The sequence below is a fragment of the Rana temporaria genome, chromosome 10 (assembly GCF_905171775.1).
Source record: "Rana temporaria chromosome 10, aRanTem1.1, whole genome shotgun sequence".
NCBI classification, from domain to species: Eukaryota; Metazoa; Chordata; class Amphibia; order Anura; family Ranidae; genus Rana; species Rana temporaria.
The window spans coordinates 108160716-108180833 of NC_053498.1; the positions used below are offsets into that span (position 1 = coordinate 108160716).

Genomic DNA, 20118 nt, shown 5'->3' on the forward strand with positions numbered 1-20118 from the left:
GAAAAGGTGTTGGTATTCTCAAGTTCATTATATTCTGGATGGAATAAGATTAATATAAACAGAGGATAGAAAAGTAAGACCTGGTTTTCAGATTACTCTGCTGTTTACAGCGTTCTTTGCTGTGTGCAGCATTCATATTCCCTTGTGCTAGACACCATTTAGCTAGGAAATGACATGAGGTTGGTTGTCCCTTTTAACCTTTGTGATGTCATTAGTTCACAGTGAGATTCTAGGCAATGAGCTGCGAGTCGCTGTGCTTTCTGCCTGTACACAACGTCTGCCTCTTCTGTATGCAGACAATAGGCCCACTGTCATCAGTGCTCTGGTGTGACTATTCAGTCCTAACGGATTTAGCGGTGAAGATAAATGGTTTGTGCGTGTAAAACACAGAGCTTGTTCCTGTTCGCCCCTCTTTCTTAAGTCACGGCCTTCCAGTTCATTTCAAGCCTGGTGTGTAGTAAAGGCCCCAGGAGATCATGTGTGGTGGAACACTTTATTGTCTGCTGTTAGGAGACATGTCATTTGCAGAATGTGAGGTGCAGTGATGGATATTTTCACTTATTTTATCTTGTAAATGAATTACACAAAGCCAGGTCACCACGAGCCAGCCTTTCCATTTTCCTTGTCAGCCACAGACAAGACTTTGATGGCTGCAAGATAAAATTATGAATTCAGACGCCTCCTGACTTACAGTGATTCCAATCTCTGTTTGCTTTATGGCTCTTTTTTATGAAATAAGCAGCAGTGTTGGAAAACATTGTATTCTCCCCAAGACTTTATGAAGAGCTGTCACATTGTGAGTAACTGACTTCACCGTGACAAGGACACTCACTGCCAGCAGTGCGCTTTAGTAAATTGTGCTTGCGGTGTCAAGGATTTAATGTATGGGCTTAGTACCTCAGTGTGGGGTTATAAGCCAATTGCTTCAGTATCTCTTTCTCAATTCTATAGACTTTTTCTTATTTAGTAGCTATAAAACTGTTGCCTTTGAGGTGTAATTTGTAATTGACTGTCTTTTCTATTCCATATGCAACAGTAGCTGAAATGTTCTCTGTTCAAAATGTGCTAGATTGATTTTCTCTATTCACTTGCTAAAGGGTAAGCTCAAGGAAGGCTGATATTTTTCAGAAGTTCCTAAAGTGATTTTGTCACATAAAGGATATGTTTACCTTTGGCTACATGTTACATGTTCCACTGGTTTTTAGGGTGGAACATGTTCCCAATGCTGTAGCCTGCCTGATCACCAATGCTGTAGCCTGCCTGATCCCCAGTGCTGTAGCCTGCCTGATCCCCAGTGCTGTAGCCTGCCTGATCCCCAATGCTGTAGCCTGCCTGATCCCCAGTGCTGTAGCCTGCCTGATCCCCAGTGCTGTAGCCTGCCTGATCCCCCAGTGCTGTAGCCTGCCTGATCCCCCAGTGCTGTAGCCTGCCTGATCCCCCAGTGCTGTAGCCTGCCTGATCCCCCAGTGCTGTAGCCTGCCTGATCCCCCAGTGCTGTAGCCTGCCTGATCCCCCAGTGCTGTAGCCTGCCTGATCCCCCAGTGCTGTAGCCTGCCTGATCCCCCAGTGCTGTAGCTTGCCTGATCCCCCCAGTGCTGTAGCCTGCCTGATCCCCCAATGTTGTAGCCTGCCTGATCCCCCAATGTTGTAGCCTGCCTGATCCCCCAATGCTGTAGCCTGCCTGATCCACCAATGCTGTAGCCTGCCTGATCCACCAATGCTGTAGCCTGCCTGATCCCCAATGCTGTAGCCTGCCTGATCCCCCAATGCTGTAGCCTGCCTGATCCCCCAATGCTGTAGCCTGCCTGATCCCCCAATGCTGTAGCCTGCCTGATCCCCCAATGCTGTAGCCTGCCTGATCCCCCAATGATGTAGCCTGCCTGATCCCCCCCCAATGCTGTAGCCTGCCTGATCCCCCCCCAATGCTGTAGCCTGCCTGATCCCCCCAATGCTGTAGCCTGCCTGATCCCCCAATGCTGTTCATGCTTTAAGAAGCATACTTGCCTGTCCAGGGTGCCCACGATGTCTCCCCCCCCGAGGCCGATCCGTCCATCGGATCAGGTGCCGGCACCGCCATTCAAACTAAGGGAAAACAGGCTGTGGAGCCTTGCGGCTTCACTGCCCATTTCCTACTGTGCATGCGCGAGGCGCTTTGTGAAAGGCTGACTGTCTTCTGGGACACACACAGGTCCCAGAAGACCATGCAAGGAGGATGAGAAAGAAGCTATCTGCAGTATAGGAAGTGACAGATTAGGAAGACTGCCTAGCAACGGCCATTTCTGGTAATTTTTTTTATTTTTTTTTTATTTAATTGTTTTTATTTTTTAGGGTGGTCCTCCGCTTTAAGTAGTCCGCTGTTGCATTTTATTTTTCTTCCAGAGAAAACATATTTAACCCTCCCATGGGGGTTGGTACGTTTTACTGACTTCATGGTGCTTTGTTGAGTTTATCTGAATGAACAAAATGGTTCACTATTCAGAGGTATGAGAACCAACTCAATCTGTCCAACCACTGCAGCACTGATAGCAGCTACCTTTAGAGATGTTTAAATAGGTGCTTGTGTATTAAAGTGATAGTTGTTATTGCACACTTTGAGTACAAAAACGGTTAAAAGCTAATTTTATTTATTCGGTACAGTACATGAAAATAGGAAATACCCCATACATTACATTGAGACGGTAACATCCTTACTATTCCACTACAGCCCTAATGCTGGCCATACATGGATACAAATTTGAGCGGTTCAGCAGGGAGTGAGGGACCAAATTTCAACGTCTGTACACATACATGGATTGATCTACCTTCTGTACAACCAGCCTGTCGGATAAATGCCATTTGACCAGTGCTGCCAGATATAGCTGACAGTGCTGATCAGTGTATTCTGATGTCAGAATAAAATCGTTCAGCGGAAGTGATTCCACCATCTACATCAAATGTGTGGATTGGGGAGTCCGGTCAGTTTTTTTTTTTTTTTTTTTCCTTTTCATGCAACCCTTCTGTTAAACTAAATCATCTATGGGCTTCTCAACCCCTTAGAGCCGACATCTGCCAGCCCTCTAAGGGGTTTAGAATGCCGGGGTCATGTGACTTCTGTGATTGGCTGTCACAGCATTCACATGATCGCAAAGCTCCCAATCACAAGCAGTGAACGGGAGCTTTCAGCTAGCCCCTGGCAACTGTGCCAGGAGCTTGCAGGGTGCTCGCTCTCCGCACAGCTCTATTGGTCCCATTGCACGCAAATATGGGGGCGCTCTGCACCAAGGTCTGATTGCCAAGAAGCCACATATTTGCATCCCTTCTGCGTCAACAGGTTAATTTACATATAATGATTTAACATGGCAACTAATGTCACTGTATTGAAAGCCAGCATTGCACAAAAGAAACCAAGCTAAGTCCTACCATGTACAAGGGCCAACCTGGCTCTTTCTTGCCAGCTGTTAATGCCATGACATTAGTTGATATATTCCCACACAGTGCTGTCTCAAACGATAGCCCTGGCATTTCCTTGCCTGCATCATCACTGGCAATAGCTATATCAGCATGTTGGGGAAAACTTCATGCCCAAATGCGTCTCAAGCTCAGGACCATGACTTGTCTGCCTTGTGAGAGAGAGAGATTGGATTACAATAATGCAGGCGAGTCCTGGGAATGTTTGGCACTTTATTTATGGTTGTGAAGTTGTTCTACTTGTAAAGTAATAAATAGTCTGTTTTGTATTTTATTGTTAAAGGCTGTTCAAAATTAACAGAGCACATGTTTGTTTTTCCTTTTAACTGTTACTAAACTATGTATATAATGCTTAGTTCTGTGGGAGATTTGTTTGGGTGGGTACATGGTACATGGTGAATTGCAATTGATTTGTAATCATTAAAGACATTATTTTAGTTGTACATCGTGAAAAAAAAAGCCCTTCATAAAATGCACATATGCATTGTGCCTTGCTTCACGTGTCATGGTGTGAATGGGGTCTACAATTTTCTTGTTCAATTTCCTTTAGATTTACTTTCAACTGTGTAGTGCAAGGACCTGCCTGATTGCATACAAGTTGAAAGTGTTTACATTTTACCTCATATTATATGGTTTTGGTAAATTCGAAGAAAATTGTATAATGTATGGCCATCCTTATGCAGGCCATACACAAAAATAAATTAGCTGCATTCCCCTATCGACACACAGTGACATGGGAATCCCTCCCGATGAGTCATGGTGAAGCCGTCCCCGCCGGGAACACAGTGAATATTGTTAGGGTTGTCCCGATACCGATACTAGTATCGGTATCTGGGACCAATACCGAGAATTTGTGCAAGTACTTGTACCCACACAAATGCTCCTGATGCCAGATCCGATACCTGGAACCGGAAGTTGGCGGATGGAGAGGGGCAGCGTAGATGGGTCTGGCAGCAGTGGATCAGAGTGCAGTGGGTAAGCTGGCCAGGGCAGGGGTGCAGGGCGCCGTTGCATATTCCGGTGACTGGAGCCATCACATTGGGTACTGGAAGTGACGTTCCATATATCCGTCGGAAAGGTAAACATCACAACGGCCATCTTGGTACACCCTGCTACAGTAAGCCAGCAGCGGACATCTTGTTACATGCAGCCCATATAGTTCGGGCTGGGTGTAACAAGATGTCCACTGCTGGCTTACTGCAGCCAAGTGCAAGGTGTACCAATATGGGCATTGCAGCATACTTACTAGAAGTTAAATGACATGAATGATGAGAGGAGAGGAAGGATTTTGTAATGCTATATGCCAAATAGCATTGCAAAATCCTTCCTCTCCTCATCATTCATGTAATGTATTATGCAATTGCCGGTCAGTGCCGCATTTCAGTGCCTGCCTAAAAGTGACACCCCTTCATCTATCGGTGCCACCTTTCAGTGCCCATAAGTGCCGCCTATTGGTGCCATCCATTAATGCCCATAAGTGCCATCCATCTGTCAGTGCTCATTAGTCAAATTGTCACATGACATAAAAAAAAAAAGTATCGGTATTGGCCAGTACTTGGGGGGGGGGGGGGGGGGGGAGAGAATATTGGTACTTGTACTCGGTCTTAAAGTGGTATCGGTACAGCCCTAATTAGTGACTATACCAGCTGCTAGTGATCGCATGTAAAATCCGTCGGGCTAATTGTACCCAAGTTGATCAATCAACTGGGTACAATCAAGCCTGCCCATACAAGGTTTGAATCTCAGACAGTCTGCTGAACTGGCTGAAATTTTAACCAAGTATGGCCGGCCTTAGGCTCCATGAATATGATCATAAGGCGATTTAGTTTGCATGTGCTGCGCTATATAAGTTTTTCATTCATTCATTCGAGCTCAAAAAAAGCTAGAAAAAAATGCTGATCATAGCTATTTTTGTCCCAGTTTCTAGTGGCTTTTAGGAGCATTAGCATTCACTGGAGCGCTGAGCTGTGGAGGGGCGTGGAGCGTCCGTCTTAGGCTCTCAGTGGCTTGCTGAGACGGGTATCAGTCCAGGCACCTGGTGGATCCAGACTCTATTGCTGTGATGACGCGGTGCCTGGACTGATTCTTGCGATTTTAGCCCGCTCTCTGCTGAAGCCCAGGTTCACATTGGGCTGCGGGAATGAAGCCGTGCGAGTTCAGCTGAACTCGTACCCTTTCACTCCCGCCTGTCATTCCCGATTTCGGCCGCGATTACAGAGACATCTGTGCAGGTTTCTACACAGATGTCCATGCAAGTCATGGGCCGAAATTGCAAAAAGTAGTACAGAAACGACTTTTTAAAATCGGTGCAGCACCACAGATGTGTCATCGCACTGATTAGGACAGTGCCATTGCTGGCAAATGCCCAAAACGCACCAGTGTGAACCAGGGTGTGAAAACGTGTATCCGAAGTGCAAAACGAAGGAGATGGGAGAAGCCCAGTCAGACGAGCTTAAGCTGGACTTCTCCTTTAACACTCCTCTCCCCTGTCACCTGTGTCGTGAATTTACTTGGATACACTTGCATCTTTGTAAAGTAAATGAATGTAGTGATAGAATACATCAGTTTATAAATACCCTTTACATATAAAATAATCTAAAATAGTTTTCCACTATTGTACAGTTTTCTTAATTTCACCTGTCATATGAAAACCCTGCAGAGGCCCCTGGTTATTGTATACTCCTAATATCTCCTGATGAAATGTGTATATTGCTTACATAAAAAGGGGAGGAAAGCTTGTCAAGCCTCTGTGATCTGTGATTCATAATGACCTTCCATGTAATGGTGTTCTACTCGGAGGTATTAGAGAGGCATTATCATAATGCGCATATGGCAGGTCAAGACAAAGGGCTGTATTTATAGGAGAAGCAATCATGCCGCAATGATATTCATAGGCTTGTGCTAAATCTAGTCTCCCTGTGGTGATTATAGAGCGCTATACAGTATATATTTTTGCTATCAAATTGTAGAATTGTTTTATCATGAGAAATCACTGAAAATGACACTTTCTGATGGGCAATCTGATAATATGCAGTCCAGTAACTGATACCCTCACAAACCGTCTGTGCCTGTCCCCTCTACTATGACATTCTGATTAACAAGCTCATTTTACAGAGAGCAAAGCATAGCAGCTCCTGTTTATCATGGTATTTTTTTTTCATCTTTCCTTGATTCAGATCTAATCTGCTAAGGTGGTGGGATGCACAAGAACAGCGATTTCATATTTCCTTAATATTCTATATACTTATGCCTTGTACACACGACCGGTTTTCACGACGAGAAAACTGCCATTTTTTATATTGGTCGTGCATTCCCTAGCAGTTTTCTCGACGAAAAAACTGCCTGCAAAAAAATTGAAACCAGCTCTCTCTTTTCTCTTCGTGTTTCCCGTAGTTTTTTTTTTCTCGTGAAAAAGTCGTGTGTATGCTTTTCCGAGGGGGGAAAAAAAACGCGCTTGCTCAGAATCAAGTATGCAGCCCAAAAGGTGGCGCCATTTGAAAGGAACTTACCCTTTATAGTCCCGTCGTACGCGTTGTACGTCACTGCGCTTTGGTCGAACATTTTTTTGCATGAACGTGTGTATGCAAGTCGGCCTGGAGAGGAATCGCGTCGGGAAAAACGTTTTTTTTTTTTTTTCTGCTGAGAAAAATGGTCGTGTGTACGAGGCATAAGAAGTAAAACGTGAGACAAAGTGCCATTTTCTATATTAAAAGTATTGTTTTCATGATGAGGCAGCCATCAGAATGTTTTTCACATATGGGTACCTTGGTGATGATGGGAAATGACTAGTGTGAAACTATAATGGTGTTAGGCATGTCAAGTTTTGCCTTTTACGTACCCTCCAAATATCTTCTGTCGCTTGTCATCATGATTAATTGTAATCCTCTCACACTGTTCTAGACCTAGCAATGTGATAATTATACAATTATTTGTGCGGATTTTTCATTTGCATTTTGGTTTTATTCTCCATTGGCTAACATCATGGAATACAATTTACAATACATCTTTTCAGCCATGTGATTCTTTCACTGACAGATTATCAACATATATGCACAGTTCTTATCTATCTATTCATTGCCTTGCATTCATATATATGCATGTCTGCAGTGCAGGTATTGGTATCCCTGCTGCAGATTCCAGTGGCTAGGTGCAGCCGTCGCCAAGGACAGGTTGTCGATGGCCAAGGACAGGTTGTCGATGGCCACAGCTATTCACGGCTCCCTGTAAACCCAGTGATTAAAGTGTTACTAAACCCACAACAATAAAATCAGTCTGTATATGCAGTAAAGCATGCTTGTTTATACTCACTGTGGAACCTAAAGGTTAATCCTCTGCATTGTGTAAAAAGGCTGTTTGATTCTGTAACTTCACCTTCAAGTGCCTCCAACTCCCCTCCGAATATTATTGAGAGAAGGGGGACAAGCTGCACGTGCTCAGTTTGGTGTATTGCTGGAGAGTATTTTTTTTTTCTTGCGAGAGTGCATGTAATTCGCACAGGGCCAATCAGCACTGTCCAGTCAGAGGTCCTGCAGTCTTATAGGACAGTGAGCAGAATGAAAACTCCTTCTATAAGCTTTAACCAGACACTGATAGGAGTCACAAGATTGCTCTAACTGCTGATGAGAAATGGTATTTAGCCGTTTATATTTACGAAAACTATTGCATTTCCATGTTCTGTGTACTGTGGGAGACCAGATATAGTGAATGCAGGGTCCGAATCCTGGGTTTAGTACCACTTTAACTACTTTGATCTCTGCTGGGGACACACACACACACTGCATTCAGCAATCATTGCAGGTAATCGCTGGCTGTGCAGAGAGCAATAGCTGTGGCCACCGGCGACCTGTCATTGTAGTGAACACGGCCCGAGTCTGCATCTAGCCGCAGCAGGGATCTCGTAGTTTCAGTACATATTAGGATTCAAGTAGATGTAAACGTAATTGCTAAAATCTCATGTAAGAGTTGCCATATTGTGATTTTAAAGTAATATTTTTAATTTTTTGATTAAAAAATACCTGATGACACTGCAATGAAGTGTCCTTGTTCCGGCACTTCCCGTTTTACAGTTGTGTCTGTGTTGTCACCCTGTCACATGCATCACTGGTTGAGGCTACAAGAGGCCATGCTGACACACATTACACAGGTATCGATCACTGTTGTCACTATCAGGGAGCCAGCCCAGAAGCATTATGCAACGCGGATGCTGCAGCGAATGTGTAGACAGGAAGTGGTTGTAAGACTGGTAGAGATGCACAATGGATGGAAAAAAAGGGTAAAAACAGTATATTATGGGAGAAAAGGTTGATTGTTTGCTACACAGTGCTTTAGCAAACTAAATGTCACCCAGTTAGGGTTTGGATCTACTGTGACATCTGACCCACTTTTATATACATGCTGTTTGTGGTGGTATTTTATATGACAGATTTTGTAATTTACTATCTAGTGGCTGTTTAAATCGAATGGCTCTGTGTATCTATATGTCTGACATACTTGTATGCAATTGGCACTTTAAATCATCGCTGAGAAAAATAACTATTGTAAGGTAAGTCACCTAGAGCAGTGTTTTTCAACTCCAGTCCTCAAGGCACACCAACAGGTCATGGTTTCAGGCTTTCCATTATTTTGAACAGGTGATTTGATCAGTTTCACTGCCTTAGTAATCACCACAGTCGTTTCATCTAAAGGAAATCCTGAAAACATGACCTGTTGGTGTGCCTTGAGGACTGGAGTTGAAAAACACTGACCTAGAGGTTGCATGGTTGCCAACTAACCTGCCTCAGAACTCCAGTATTTTTAAACATATAAAAATGTATAGCACTGTTGGCTTACCTTTATGGATGCCCAGTTTTAATCAGGGGTCCTAAAGGGAACGATACCCTTGAAGCTACTAAAGAGTCTCTTTATTTATTTTTTATTAAGGAAACCAACATTTTCCTATCTGTTTTTAGGGAGAGGCTGTGTGAAGGGAGGTGTAACTTGTGATCTAATTGGTTTCGTTGGCACCATGACTTTTGTTTTTCTGCTGGGTTTCACATGGTTTTGCCTCTTCGCAGTCTTGTCATTAACCTGGCCTTTTCCCTTTTACTTTGAAACATTTGGCAATCTCTCCCCTTTGTGTGCATGTGCTTGCATTGTAATTGCCGCCTGGATAACATCAGTTAAAAGGCAGACTTTAAACACTGCCTGGCTCCTTCATTTTAGTTTTTTTGCCTGAAACCAAGATGTTGATAGCACAAAAAAATAATTACTAATCCCTTACCATGTCGGATATCATTTGAACAAGCTCAAGTCATCCTCAGGAATATCTAATACCGTTTTCCTGGTTGTTCCTGTGATGGGTTGCTTCAGCATGACAAAGGACAGAATGTGTTTGCATTGGGTTTTAATAGTGACTTTTACCCAAGAGGCTCCAGCTTCCCCATTTACTTAGCGGGGTTCTCTAGTCTGTGATCTAAATGGCCGCTTTTCCCTTTCTGTCTGTTCTTGATTTAGAGCAGAGCCTTGTGTGTTTTTGCATTTGCTGTTGGGAAGCTCAGCAGCTTAAAGCGTAACTAAACATGGGACACTGCGTTCACTATATCTGGTTTTCCACGGTACACAGAAATTTAATATTTTTTTTTTGTACATCTAAACTGCTAAATACCTGTTCTCATCAGCAGTATTTAGCAGTCTTGTGACTTCTATTAGTCTCTGGTTAAAGCTTGCAGGAGGAGTTTCCATTCTCCTCTGACTGTCTTATGAGGCTCCATGACTCCTAACCTTCTGTCTGGACAGTGCTGATTGGCCCTGTGCTGGTCACATGCACCCCCCCCCCCAAAAAAAAAATTTTGCAATTCACACCAAACTGAGCCCCCAAGGCTCTGTACTATCAGGAGATGGCTTGGGGGCTGTGGAAGAAGGGTAGGATCATAAGCCTTTTTACACAATCCGGAGGATTAACTCCTTGGGTTCAACAGCGAGTATAATGAGCATACTTTACTGCATATACAGACCGATTTTACTGTTGTGGGTTTAGTCCTTTAACCAGAATAAGATTGTATAGGTGCATATGTAAGTATTAAGCCAAATGAAAAAAAGCTCAGCTAAACCCTGTGTTTGCTGGCTACATAATCTGAAACTTATTTCAATTACAGAACCTTGTATTAGAAATTTAGTTTTACATATTAGAAAGGAAATATCAAATTAAGCAGTAAAGTGCAAACTGTGTAGGTATTTGATAAAGATGACATTTTTATGTGGATCTGTGAAAGGTTACAAGGTGTCAGGCCTTGGGTTACACATTAATTGGTCAGTGTTGCAGGGGAAGTAGGTAAGGCTGATAATTGGCCTAAAATTCCATAAAAAGATGTAACTTGCTATATTGATTTTATTTTATTTTTTCTCTTCTCAGACTGTGTATATATTGAGAGCCGAAGACCTAACACTCCATACTTTATATGTAGCATTCAAGATTTCAAACTGGTAAGTTTTTTGTTATTCTGTAAAGTATAAATGTGTTCTTCAGCATGCCAATGTCTATGATGTTCATATCAGCACTTGTCACATTTAAACATACTAAAAATAGTGGTTAATTCTAACTGTAAGGCTGGGTTCACATCTGTGCGTGTTGGGAACATGCGCTAAATTGTGCGTTTTTCTGACACGCATAGAAACACGCTGCCCTTTAGCAGATGTGCCATTAATTAATGCCTCCCCGCACATCTGCGAACATGTTCACCAAACAGTATGGTGCTGCAACACCAAGTGGTTCAGTGCAGTACATATTTTTGGAAAGGAGTCAGGGATTTCTTTTCCACATTTCTCGTTGGTGGTGCAGCCCAATAAAATGAATTCCATTTTATTTTATGGATGGTTTTAATGTTCACTTTAATGCCATCCCCTGGTTTAGATGGCTGTTTTGTATGTTATAGAAAAAACAAACACCTTTACAAATAATAATAAAAAAAAAAATGAATTCCTTGCAAATAACGCGTAGAAAGCCACCCATGCTTTGTCTCACCTGTAGGTGTGAACCAAGTCTTCACATTTCATATCGATCAGAGCTATGAAGTTATGTATCTATCTGTACTTTCCTGTAAAGTTACCACTTCCGGCTTTCTGATTTTTTATTTATTTATTTTATTATGTTGGACACAATGGTTACTGCGGATTCACACTTGCCTAGGTGGATGCAGCATCGGTCTGATGCTGCATCTGGTGCCTCTTCATTGAGAATGAAGCAATCGAACATCACCAATGGCTCAGTTTTCTCAGCTCCCCATGCAGAGAGCTGATGTCTGTCAATCAGCAGCTCTCCTGCTTTGCTCCTGCACGCTCATTGGAGCACTGAGCTGTGGGGAGCAGCGGACTGAGAGGCTGAGATGGCTATCGGTCCAGGCACCTGGCGGATCCAGAGTCAGGATGATGCGGTGCCTGGACTGATATTGGTGACATCAGTAAAGAGCGGATTTCAGACCGCTCTCTGATGAAACGGGTCACAGGAGTGCAAAACTAATTGCGCTGCTGTGACCCATAGGAGAAGCTCAGCCAAACGAGCTCAGGCTGGACTTCTCCTTTAAAGCTAGACTACAGGCAGATACAAAAAGTTTTTTTAATGGAGCTAGGCATTCGTTATTAAATCATTTCCTGAAATAGAAGTAGTCTTACACTCACCTCTCATTCTAGTATCCCATGTTTCCCAAGTGCTCAGACTATAGACCTTAAACTATTTACATATTCTTACAAAGCAGTTAATGAGCTTTAAAACAAGTCATCCCTGACCACTCTAGCTGCTTTTATTGTGAAGTTCATTCCTTCCCAAAGATCACAACAAAGTCTCCAGAGTTTGTTTTTTTGGCCCCATTTACACCTGAACGATTTAAAAGGCATTTCCAGAAGCACTTGAATGCTTGATGGCAGAATTCCATTTTTAGCAATGAGGTCCATTTCTCTCTGAGCGATGTTTTATCGCTTGTTGCGCCAAAGTGGTATGAGGAGCTTCTATGGAAGTTTTGTCACAATAGACTTTGAGACGGCCTTAAGCGATATGAACTCAAAAGCAAACTTTTATATTGCAACTTACCAGTTCTTGTGGTAGCTGCATTTGTTTTCTTATTTAGGCCTTCTTGTATTGTTACTTGGTGATTTGGCCAGTAAGTCTAGTTTTTCAACAGAACAAGCTGTTCTGCAGATGATGCAAGCGGGTTGAGAAAAACTATTTAACACTGACAGGGGTTCTTGCAATGATCCGCTCTTATTTATTCACCAGGTGAAGACAGAAAAAAAGCCTAAAAAAAAATACTGCAGCCACCACATAGTTGGGTAAGCTGCAATCTATTACATTTGGTTTTAGGTTTAATGCAGCTTAAAAACAAAAACAAAGCACGTAATTTTGTGAGCCTTTCAGGTGTTGCACATCTAATAACTGTTTACTTCTCCAGTAACCTTCCTTTATATAGCCTTAACCAAAATGCTTACTCTCCTGAAATTTTTTTAGAGCGTCAAAACACATGTACAAATGTGCTAAATAAAACCTACCAGAAACAAAAGCTGAGACTTAAACACCAATCACACCTATGCATGCGGTTTTGTTGCAATATCCAGTGTCATGTTTAAGGCATTATTTCCTAGACATAGACTTCCCTTTGTGTGAACATCGCGCAAAAGTTCACAACCCCTTATTTTAAGTTGTGCCACCTCAAAACGTATGGAACCTAAGCCACTTCGTGTTGGTGCTACAATCTCCTCTGTTATAAGTGATTTGCCCCAGTGTGTGTGTTTTGTAAAAAATATGCGGCTAAATACCTTATTTGATAGCGGTGCTCACGTGACTGGCCACCTCTCTCAATCTGACAGCAAAGTGGGCGGGCTGAGAAACCCTCTGACAAAATTAAAATGAATTCCGCCTGTAAACGAAACGTGGCTAAATGCGAGTTACCATGTTTACAAGCTGTTACAGGCGCTTCAAATGCCTCTGAACAAATTTTTTTTTTGCTTTCCAACGTCAGCAGCCTGCGCCGCTGGATGGATGCCTGGGCTTCTCTTGCAGATCTGTAGAACTGAAGTGTGTATCCATGCCCCACCCAGTGGTTGCCGGCGGTATTGCTTCTGATGTATTAATCTTTCTCACAATTCTGTACAACTCTGTGTATCCATGCGCCACCCAATGGTTGCTGGCGGTACTGCTTCTGATGTATAAAAAAGAGACCAGTGATAGGTCTATAATGTTAAAGACCTAATAACTCCTATGAAGAAAGCAGAATCAAAGTTTGATTCTGCTTTTTTCATAGGAGTTATATGGTCTTTAACATTATAGACATATCACTGGTCTGTTTTTTATATATTCATATTTTCAGATAAATCACAGGTTTATTTATTTATTTGGGGGGGGGGGGGGGTTTGAGAATCGTGATCTTTAGTCTAAGCAAAAGAATCGGAATTCTCATTTTGACCAGAATCGTGCAGCTCTACTGTGCAGGGACGGACCTGTCACAGCGCCACTCTCCTCTATGGGGGATTGGAAGAAGACGGACCGTAGAGTCTGTTTTCATCCGATCCGCCAGACTGATGGAAAATAGGGTTTCCATCCGTCTAAATTTAGCAGATCGGATGTTGGCGGATATGTCACCGCTGACATCCGCCGCTCCATAGACCTGCGTGGATCGTCCGTTCAGGTCTGCCTAAAACCTGAACAGTCCGCCCTTGTGAAAGGGTCCCAACAGTTTGCTTACAATAGAGGGCTGGCAGGCTGCCAAGATTCTGTTCTTTTAGAAACAGTGTCTGTGTTGTGAACTTTGAAAATGAGTTTCTTCACGTTGCTTATAGAAACAGAAATTAATGATAACTTGTTTTAAAGTGCTTTCACTACTTGTTTAGAATATGTAAATATTTTAGTGTGCATGCTCTTGACAGAAAACCCCTTTGTAACTTTGTTTCATTCTTTGGCACTTGACACTTCTGAGCGTCGGTTTTCTGGTTCCTTGCAACATGTTGTAGTTTCATTCATATACCACAGGAGGGCGCAGCTCTGACCGTTGGCTCATTCTCTAGGTCAGGGGTCTTCAAAACTTTTCAAACAAAGGGCCACTTTATTGTCCTTCAGACTTAAGGAGGGCCGGATTGTGGCCAGCAGGGGCAGAAAATGTCATGGACCCAGCATCATCATCGAGAATAAATATGGCCTCAGGGTTGGTGGTCAATAGGAGGAGGAGTATTCCCCCTATTAGTAGGAGGAATAGTATCCTATCATTGGTATCCGTGGAAGATATAGCGCCCCATTGTTGGTGTCAGAGGGAGGAATAGTGCCTCATATCAGTGGAAGGAGTTGTATCCCAAGGGCCGTATTAAGGCTAGCAAAGGGCCACATCTGGCCCTCGGGCCGCAGTTTGGAGATCCCTGCTCTAGGCCAAAGAACTGTAGGGTCGTAGGGTTTATGTTGGCACCTAAGGCTGCCTACTTCCAAGCTTCAAGTCTGTTTTGCTCATCCTATAGTGAGAATTGTTAATGAGTATTCTTGTGACTTATTTTGACAAACTGGTGGCATTCTGGCTGTTAGTTATCTAGTACCAGTAAAATAAAGGCCCAGACCAGGATTAAATTGGGCAGTTCTAATGCTGAAACTGGTTTCTCTTTTATATATTGGTGGTTTAGAATCATTGTCTAAGGTAAAATGTCTGCAATCGTTGGTTCCATAATCTATGGATGGTCATCAATGATCTTTGTCTTCATGAAGAGGTGGAATAGCTGTCGTTTCAGCTCTATTGCTGTTCAGGATGTTTTATGATTTACCAATCTTTTAGTTACCTCTGTATTCTGTTATGCGGTCAGATCCATGAGTATGGCCTGCATATGAGGGCCTATGGCACAAATCGTATCAGGAAGGGGTGTATGTCATTTGCATATAATGACGATAGTGTTTCCAATTTGTGGATTAATATTTGCCTTCTCAAACAGGTCTCTGTAATTCTCGCTGGCAGATTGAAGTGCAGCCTTGCTCCTTTTATTCGTACCCATCGTAATAATGCCTTTGCATGAATCGTACCATTGTGTGCATTAGTGGGTACCTGGGATTTACAGCAGAATCAGTGGAGGAGTTCTGAATTACAATGTGAAGGTTTCCATTTTGGGTAGAAGTTCCTGCTGAGTTACCATAATTGCTCAGGGATATTAACAGCAATAAAGGGCAGCTCTTTTGTTGTCAGTATTGGTTTTGCGTGGCACATTAAGGCTGTCTGCAAAACAGCATGAATCAGTGCACACAGATACCTGTCAGATGCTGCTCACAACACTCCTCCACTGGTAATTTAGAGTACAGTAAATGCCACCTCCTCCCCTGCCCAGAAGCTTGATTTCTAGCAATGATACAGGAGTGTTTGTGGGTATATTGCAGATGAAACCCACAGTGTTTGGCAGTAACTCTTGTGCACGTTCCCATAGGGACAGTAGACATGTGTACTCTAGCAGCCTGTAATCATCTGATTAAAGATGATATTTTGAACTAGGGAATTATTTATTACATTCCACTGTGGATTTAAGTGAAACGCCAGTCGCTGTGCTGTACAAATCACCGGTAAACGTGTAAGTTCAGGTTATGTGTGCTTAGTGTGTTTATCTCTTTCTCCAGTATAAATAGGCATCTTTTCCTATGCTGAATGTTTCATATCTCTTCCTAGCACCAGAGGGCAAATAGGTAGGAGTGGCCACTACTGTATTGAATTACATTGAAATGGCTATCTGTCTGATGCTGACAAAAACAGGACAATGTCAGAGTTTGTGTACAGGCTCAGTGCATTCAAATTGCCTATTGGAAAGGGAAATCAGGGGGTGGCTATAAATCAAGTTCTGTTATATGCAATACCTTTCATTTCAGCATAGCATCCCAACAAACCGTATGCTCGAAGTAGTGACTGACGGAGCAATTTAAAAACGCCTACAGGGTTAAAAGAAAGTGTTTGCAATCTGACCATTTACAGTCAGATTGAGGAAAGATATGTCTGCAAATTTTTTCTTTATTGACCGCTGCCCAAGTCCAATCAAGAGAATAGTAAGCCAGAATACTTTTTCCTAGCCAATTGTTGTAGTTTGCCCTGGGACAAGCTAACACATTAGTCCTCCCTCCTTCCTGTTCCATAGGTTCAGACGTGCATATTTAAGTGAAATGGGGGTCACGTTCTCTCATCAGTCCACACTTGCAATTAAAATTATAAGAGTTTCTAATAATACATATTTTACTCAAATTAAATCAATATGTGCAAATAACTCCAAATCCAATATATATATATATATATATAATATATATATATATATCCATATGTATGCACAAATCTTAAACCACAAGTGTCTCTTGTGTAAAATGTGGAATTCACAGTGCAATTTTACCCAAATTCTTTTGGTGCTCCACTACAAACAATATCTTTACAAGTGCACCACCTCTTTTCACTTCAATATATAGACCTACAAGAGCTCTAGGTCTCATTAAGCTTTTCACTTTATAGGGTTAGACTACTGCCAGCTCTCCTTCCACTCTCTAGCTTTCAATACTCAGAAACACAAGTAAATGGGTGTGATTCCCTCATAGGTGGTTCTGACCATTTTCTCCAGCAGTGCTAAAAAAGAACAGACGAGTCTCCATTGCGCAGTACCTTTGGACCATGATGCGTGTTCCACCCTTATTTGTGGTGGAACATGTTCCAGCCCCTGCCTCCTATCTACCCCTAAATGGTGGGGGGAAGAGAGCTTCTCCGTGCACCCTCTGTCAGAATTGAAAAACAGCGGGACTCCGCACACATGGCCACATCGTTCATACACAAAGTTCTGTGAATAAATGAACTACAGGTGCCATCAGCCTTTGAAACCAATGGCTTAGTTTTTTCAATGAACTGCAAGAATGCTGGTGAATGCTCTTGTAGTCCATCGAGTCTTCCTGTCAATCATTAACTGTCTACCCATCTCATTCAGATATTGTGCTGAGAGTCTGCAGAACCCAGGCATTGCGGATGCCAATGCCTTACATGGAGTAAATTATAAATGCACTTTTTTTGCCTGCAAAAAGAAGTGCATTTATTTATTATTTTATATATAAAGGGTGAACTTATCCTTTAACCCAAGTTTATTGAAAAACAAAGTTACACTCACATAGCCGGTGCACTATGGAAAAATTGCTGTTGCTATCGAATAAATCGGAGCGCCCCTCCGTCACTGTCAGATTCAATTCTTGTATGTGACGTCACCCGGCACCGCCCTACGCGTATGCCTGTTTGTACAATAGCCATTTGCAAAAACAATCGTCCAGTTACCAGATCTCCTGTCTGTATGCACCTCAGTAAACCATTGTTTATTGGAGCAGATTATGTTCTGATAAAGAAGCTTCAAAACAAGGGTTGAGACTATGAATTTGTCAGGATGAGCTTGTCATAATGCTCGACTAATATCTCATGCACATCAAGTCATTCAGCTAGAATGCTGGAGAGGTCAGCTGTTGAGATTAATCTTGTTTTCGCTCTGTGACTGTTGACAATCTCCTCCTATAGCTTTGTGCGACTAGTTGTATTCAAGCTGTTATTTGTTTAAATGTAATTACAGAGCAGTCAGCACACAAAGCAATACAGCAGCTGATATTTTGAAGCCATATAATCCCTCCTCCTTTCACTGGTACATATTCAATGGAGACTTCATGGTAGAGTTGTCAGAACAACAACAATTGCCATGTTCTCTGCTTGTGTAGTGGGTAGATCTATAGGAGAAAAATGCTTTGTTACTAAACAAATGTCTTGCGGGTTCCATCTGATTATCAGTTCACATGAATTGGAGTTTCATGGCACCTGGCGTGTGTGTGCTCAGGCTCTAAACATTTAGGAAGATATTTAATTATTGTTTGATCAAAACCACACGATGTAGCTTTAAACCAATCCCAACAACTTGCTGGCGGCAAATCCAATGTGTAGTAGCTTTATTGATCCAGGAAATCCAATGTGAAGCCCTTACCTGGGATAACCTCCTTTGACATGTTTCGCCCAAAGACTTTGCTTAATGGTTATGATTAAAGGAACACTAAAGGTTTGTTTTTTATTAGATGAATTGATTGCTGTAAGCTAGAGCATTTAAATATCACTTACCTCGTTTTTCATTTTGACCTCCAAAATCCAGTAATCCAGGTTTGAAAAAGCTATTTCCTCTCTCTCCTCTTCTTGCTTTCCACCAGCATCTGAGCCGTTTTGCATGGTGGAAAGCAGAATGTGCTCACCCCCTCCCTATGACTACAGCCCTGCGTGAAGATGCTCTCTTATTCCTCACAGGCATGGAGGCTAAACCTAATGGGAACTGTAGTTCCCATTAGGCCGTGATGTAGCAAGAATAAATGCGCACCGCAAACCAGGAAGTCAGTGAGAATAACGATTCAGGAGTGACGGAGGTGAATAAAACAGCTCGATTTCAACAGGTATCAAACTAGTTATAATGCAAAACATTACTTTTTACTTTATCAGCTACTGTCAGACTTTAATTTAAGAGGAAAATATTTTTGTCTTTACAACCCCTTTAAGGCCAGTCGTGGGGTGTCATAGGGGGAAGTCCCATGCAGGGCTTCATGTTTGTCCAGAAAAAGTGTTTTTATCAAATTATTTTAAGCAAAGCTTTAATTTACAAATAACCATTTAATAAGGTTGTTTTCATAAGTCAATTTAACCTTTTTTTTTTTTTTTTTTGTTTCATGCACATAGCTTTAATAAAATTACTGATCATAAATGCAGGATCTTGCTGGCAGACTGTAAAACAAAATAGTCTATAAAGTGCATGCAAGCTATGGTCACTTTCACACTGATGCAGTAGGGTTTGACCATCCTGTGGGTTCAGCGTACTGTACCTGTGGGTTAGATGTGCTTTCCCATTGATTTCTATCTTCCGTGCTTTCTGAATAGCACACCAAAAGCCCTGCATTCAGGAGTGTGTTATCAGAAGGTGCAGCAAACTGCGGGGGATAGTAGAAATTAATGGGAAAAGCGCAGCTATGCCGTGGGTACACTGCACCCACAGTGCAGTCAAACCGCATCAGTGTGAAAGGCACCTAAGATTTAAATTACACATTTACATGTGATTTTGTGCATTTACATACTCAGTGATTGTAAAGTCTATTTTTTTCAATATAAAAATAACAAACATGCCTTGCCTGCCCTGTTGCAGTGGATTTGCACAGAGCAGCCTTGATCCTCCTCTTCTTGGGTCCCTCTTCTGTGCTCCTGGCCTCTCCCTCCAGATTGCTGTGGGGGCACCCAAGCCGAGCTGCAGCTCTGTGTGTCCATTAAGACAATGAGCTGCATGTCGGCCCCACCCTTTCTCTCTCCTCATTGGCTAACTGACTTTGACAGCAGCAGGAGCCAATGGTGTCTTAGCCAATCAGGGAGTGTCCCAAATGGCTGAGACTTTTGTGGACATCGCTTAAGTATTAGGGGGCCTGCTGCACACAAAAGGCTTTTTATCTTAAAGCGGATTTCTACCCGCCCCTTTAAAAATGTAAAGTCTGCAGCTTCACGTACTGCAGCTGCTGACTTTTAACATTAGGGCACTTACCTGTCCTGGAATCCAGTGATGTCGGCACCACTGCCAAATGTGGCATTGGAGGGGGAGGAGAAAAGCGGAAGCTCCACTTTTGGGTGGAGCTCCGCTTTTATGCATAGGATGCATTTACTGCTTGAGGAC

General features: G+C 42.6%; 1 protein-coding gene across 2 annotated transcripts in view; it reads left to right on the forward strand.

Moving 5' to 3' along the window:
• Positions 1 to 20118, forward strand: part of RERE (arginine-glutamic acid dipeptide repeats) — a 450961-nt gene that overhangs the window by 260330 nt on the left and 170513 nt on the right. For both annotated transcript variants that reach the window (XM_040325943.1, XM_040325944.1), the window contains exon 3: positions 10838 to 10908. In XM_040325943.1, the coding sequence (XP_040181877.1) occupies positions 10838 to 10908 (71 nt within the window). The remainder of the gene's footprint in view (positions 1 to 10837; positions 10909 to 20118) is intronic.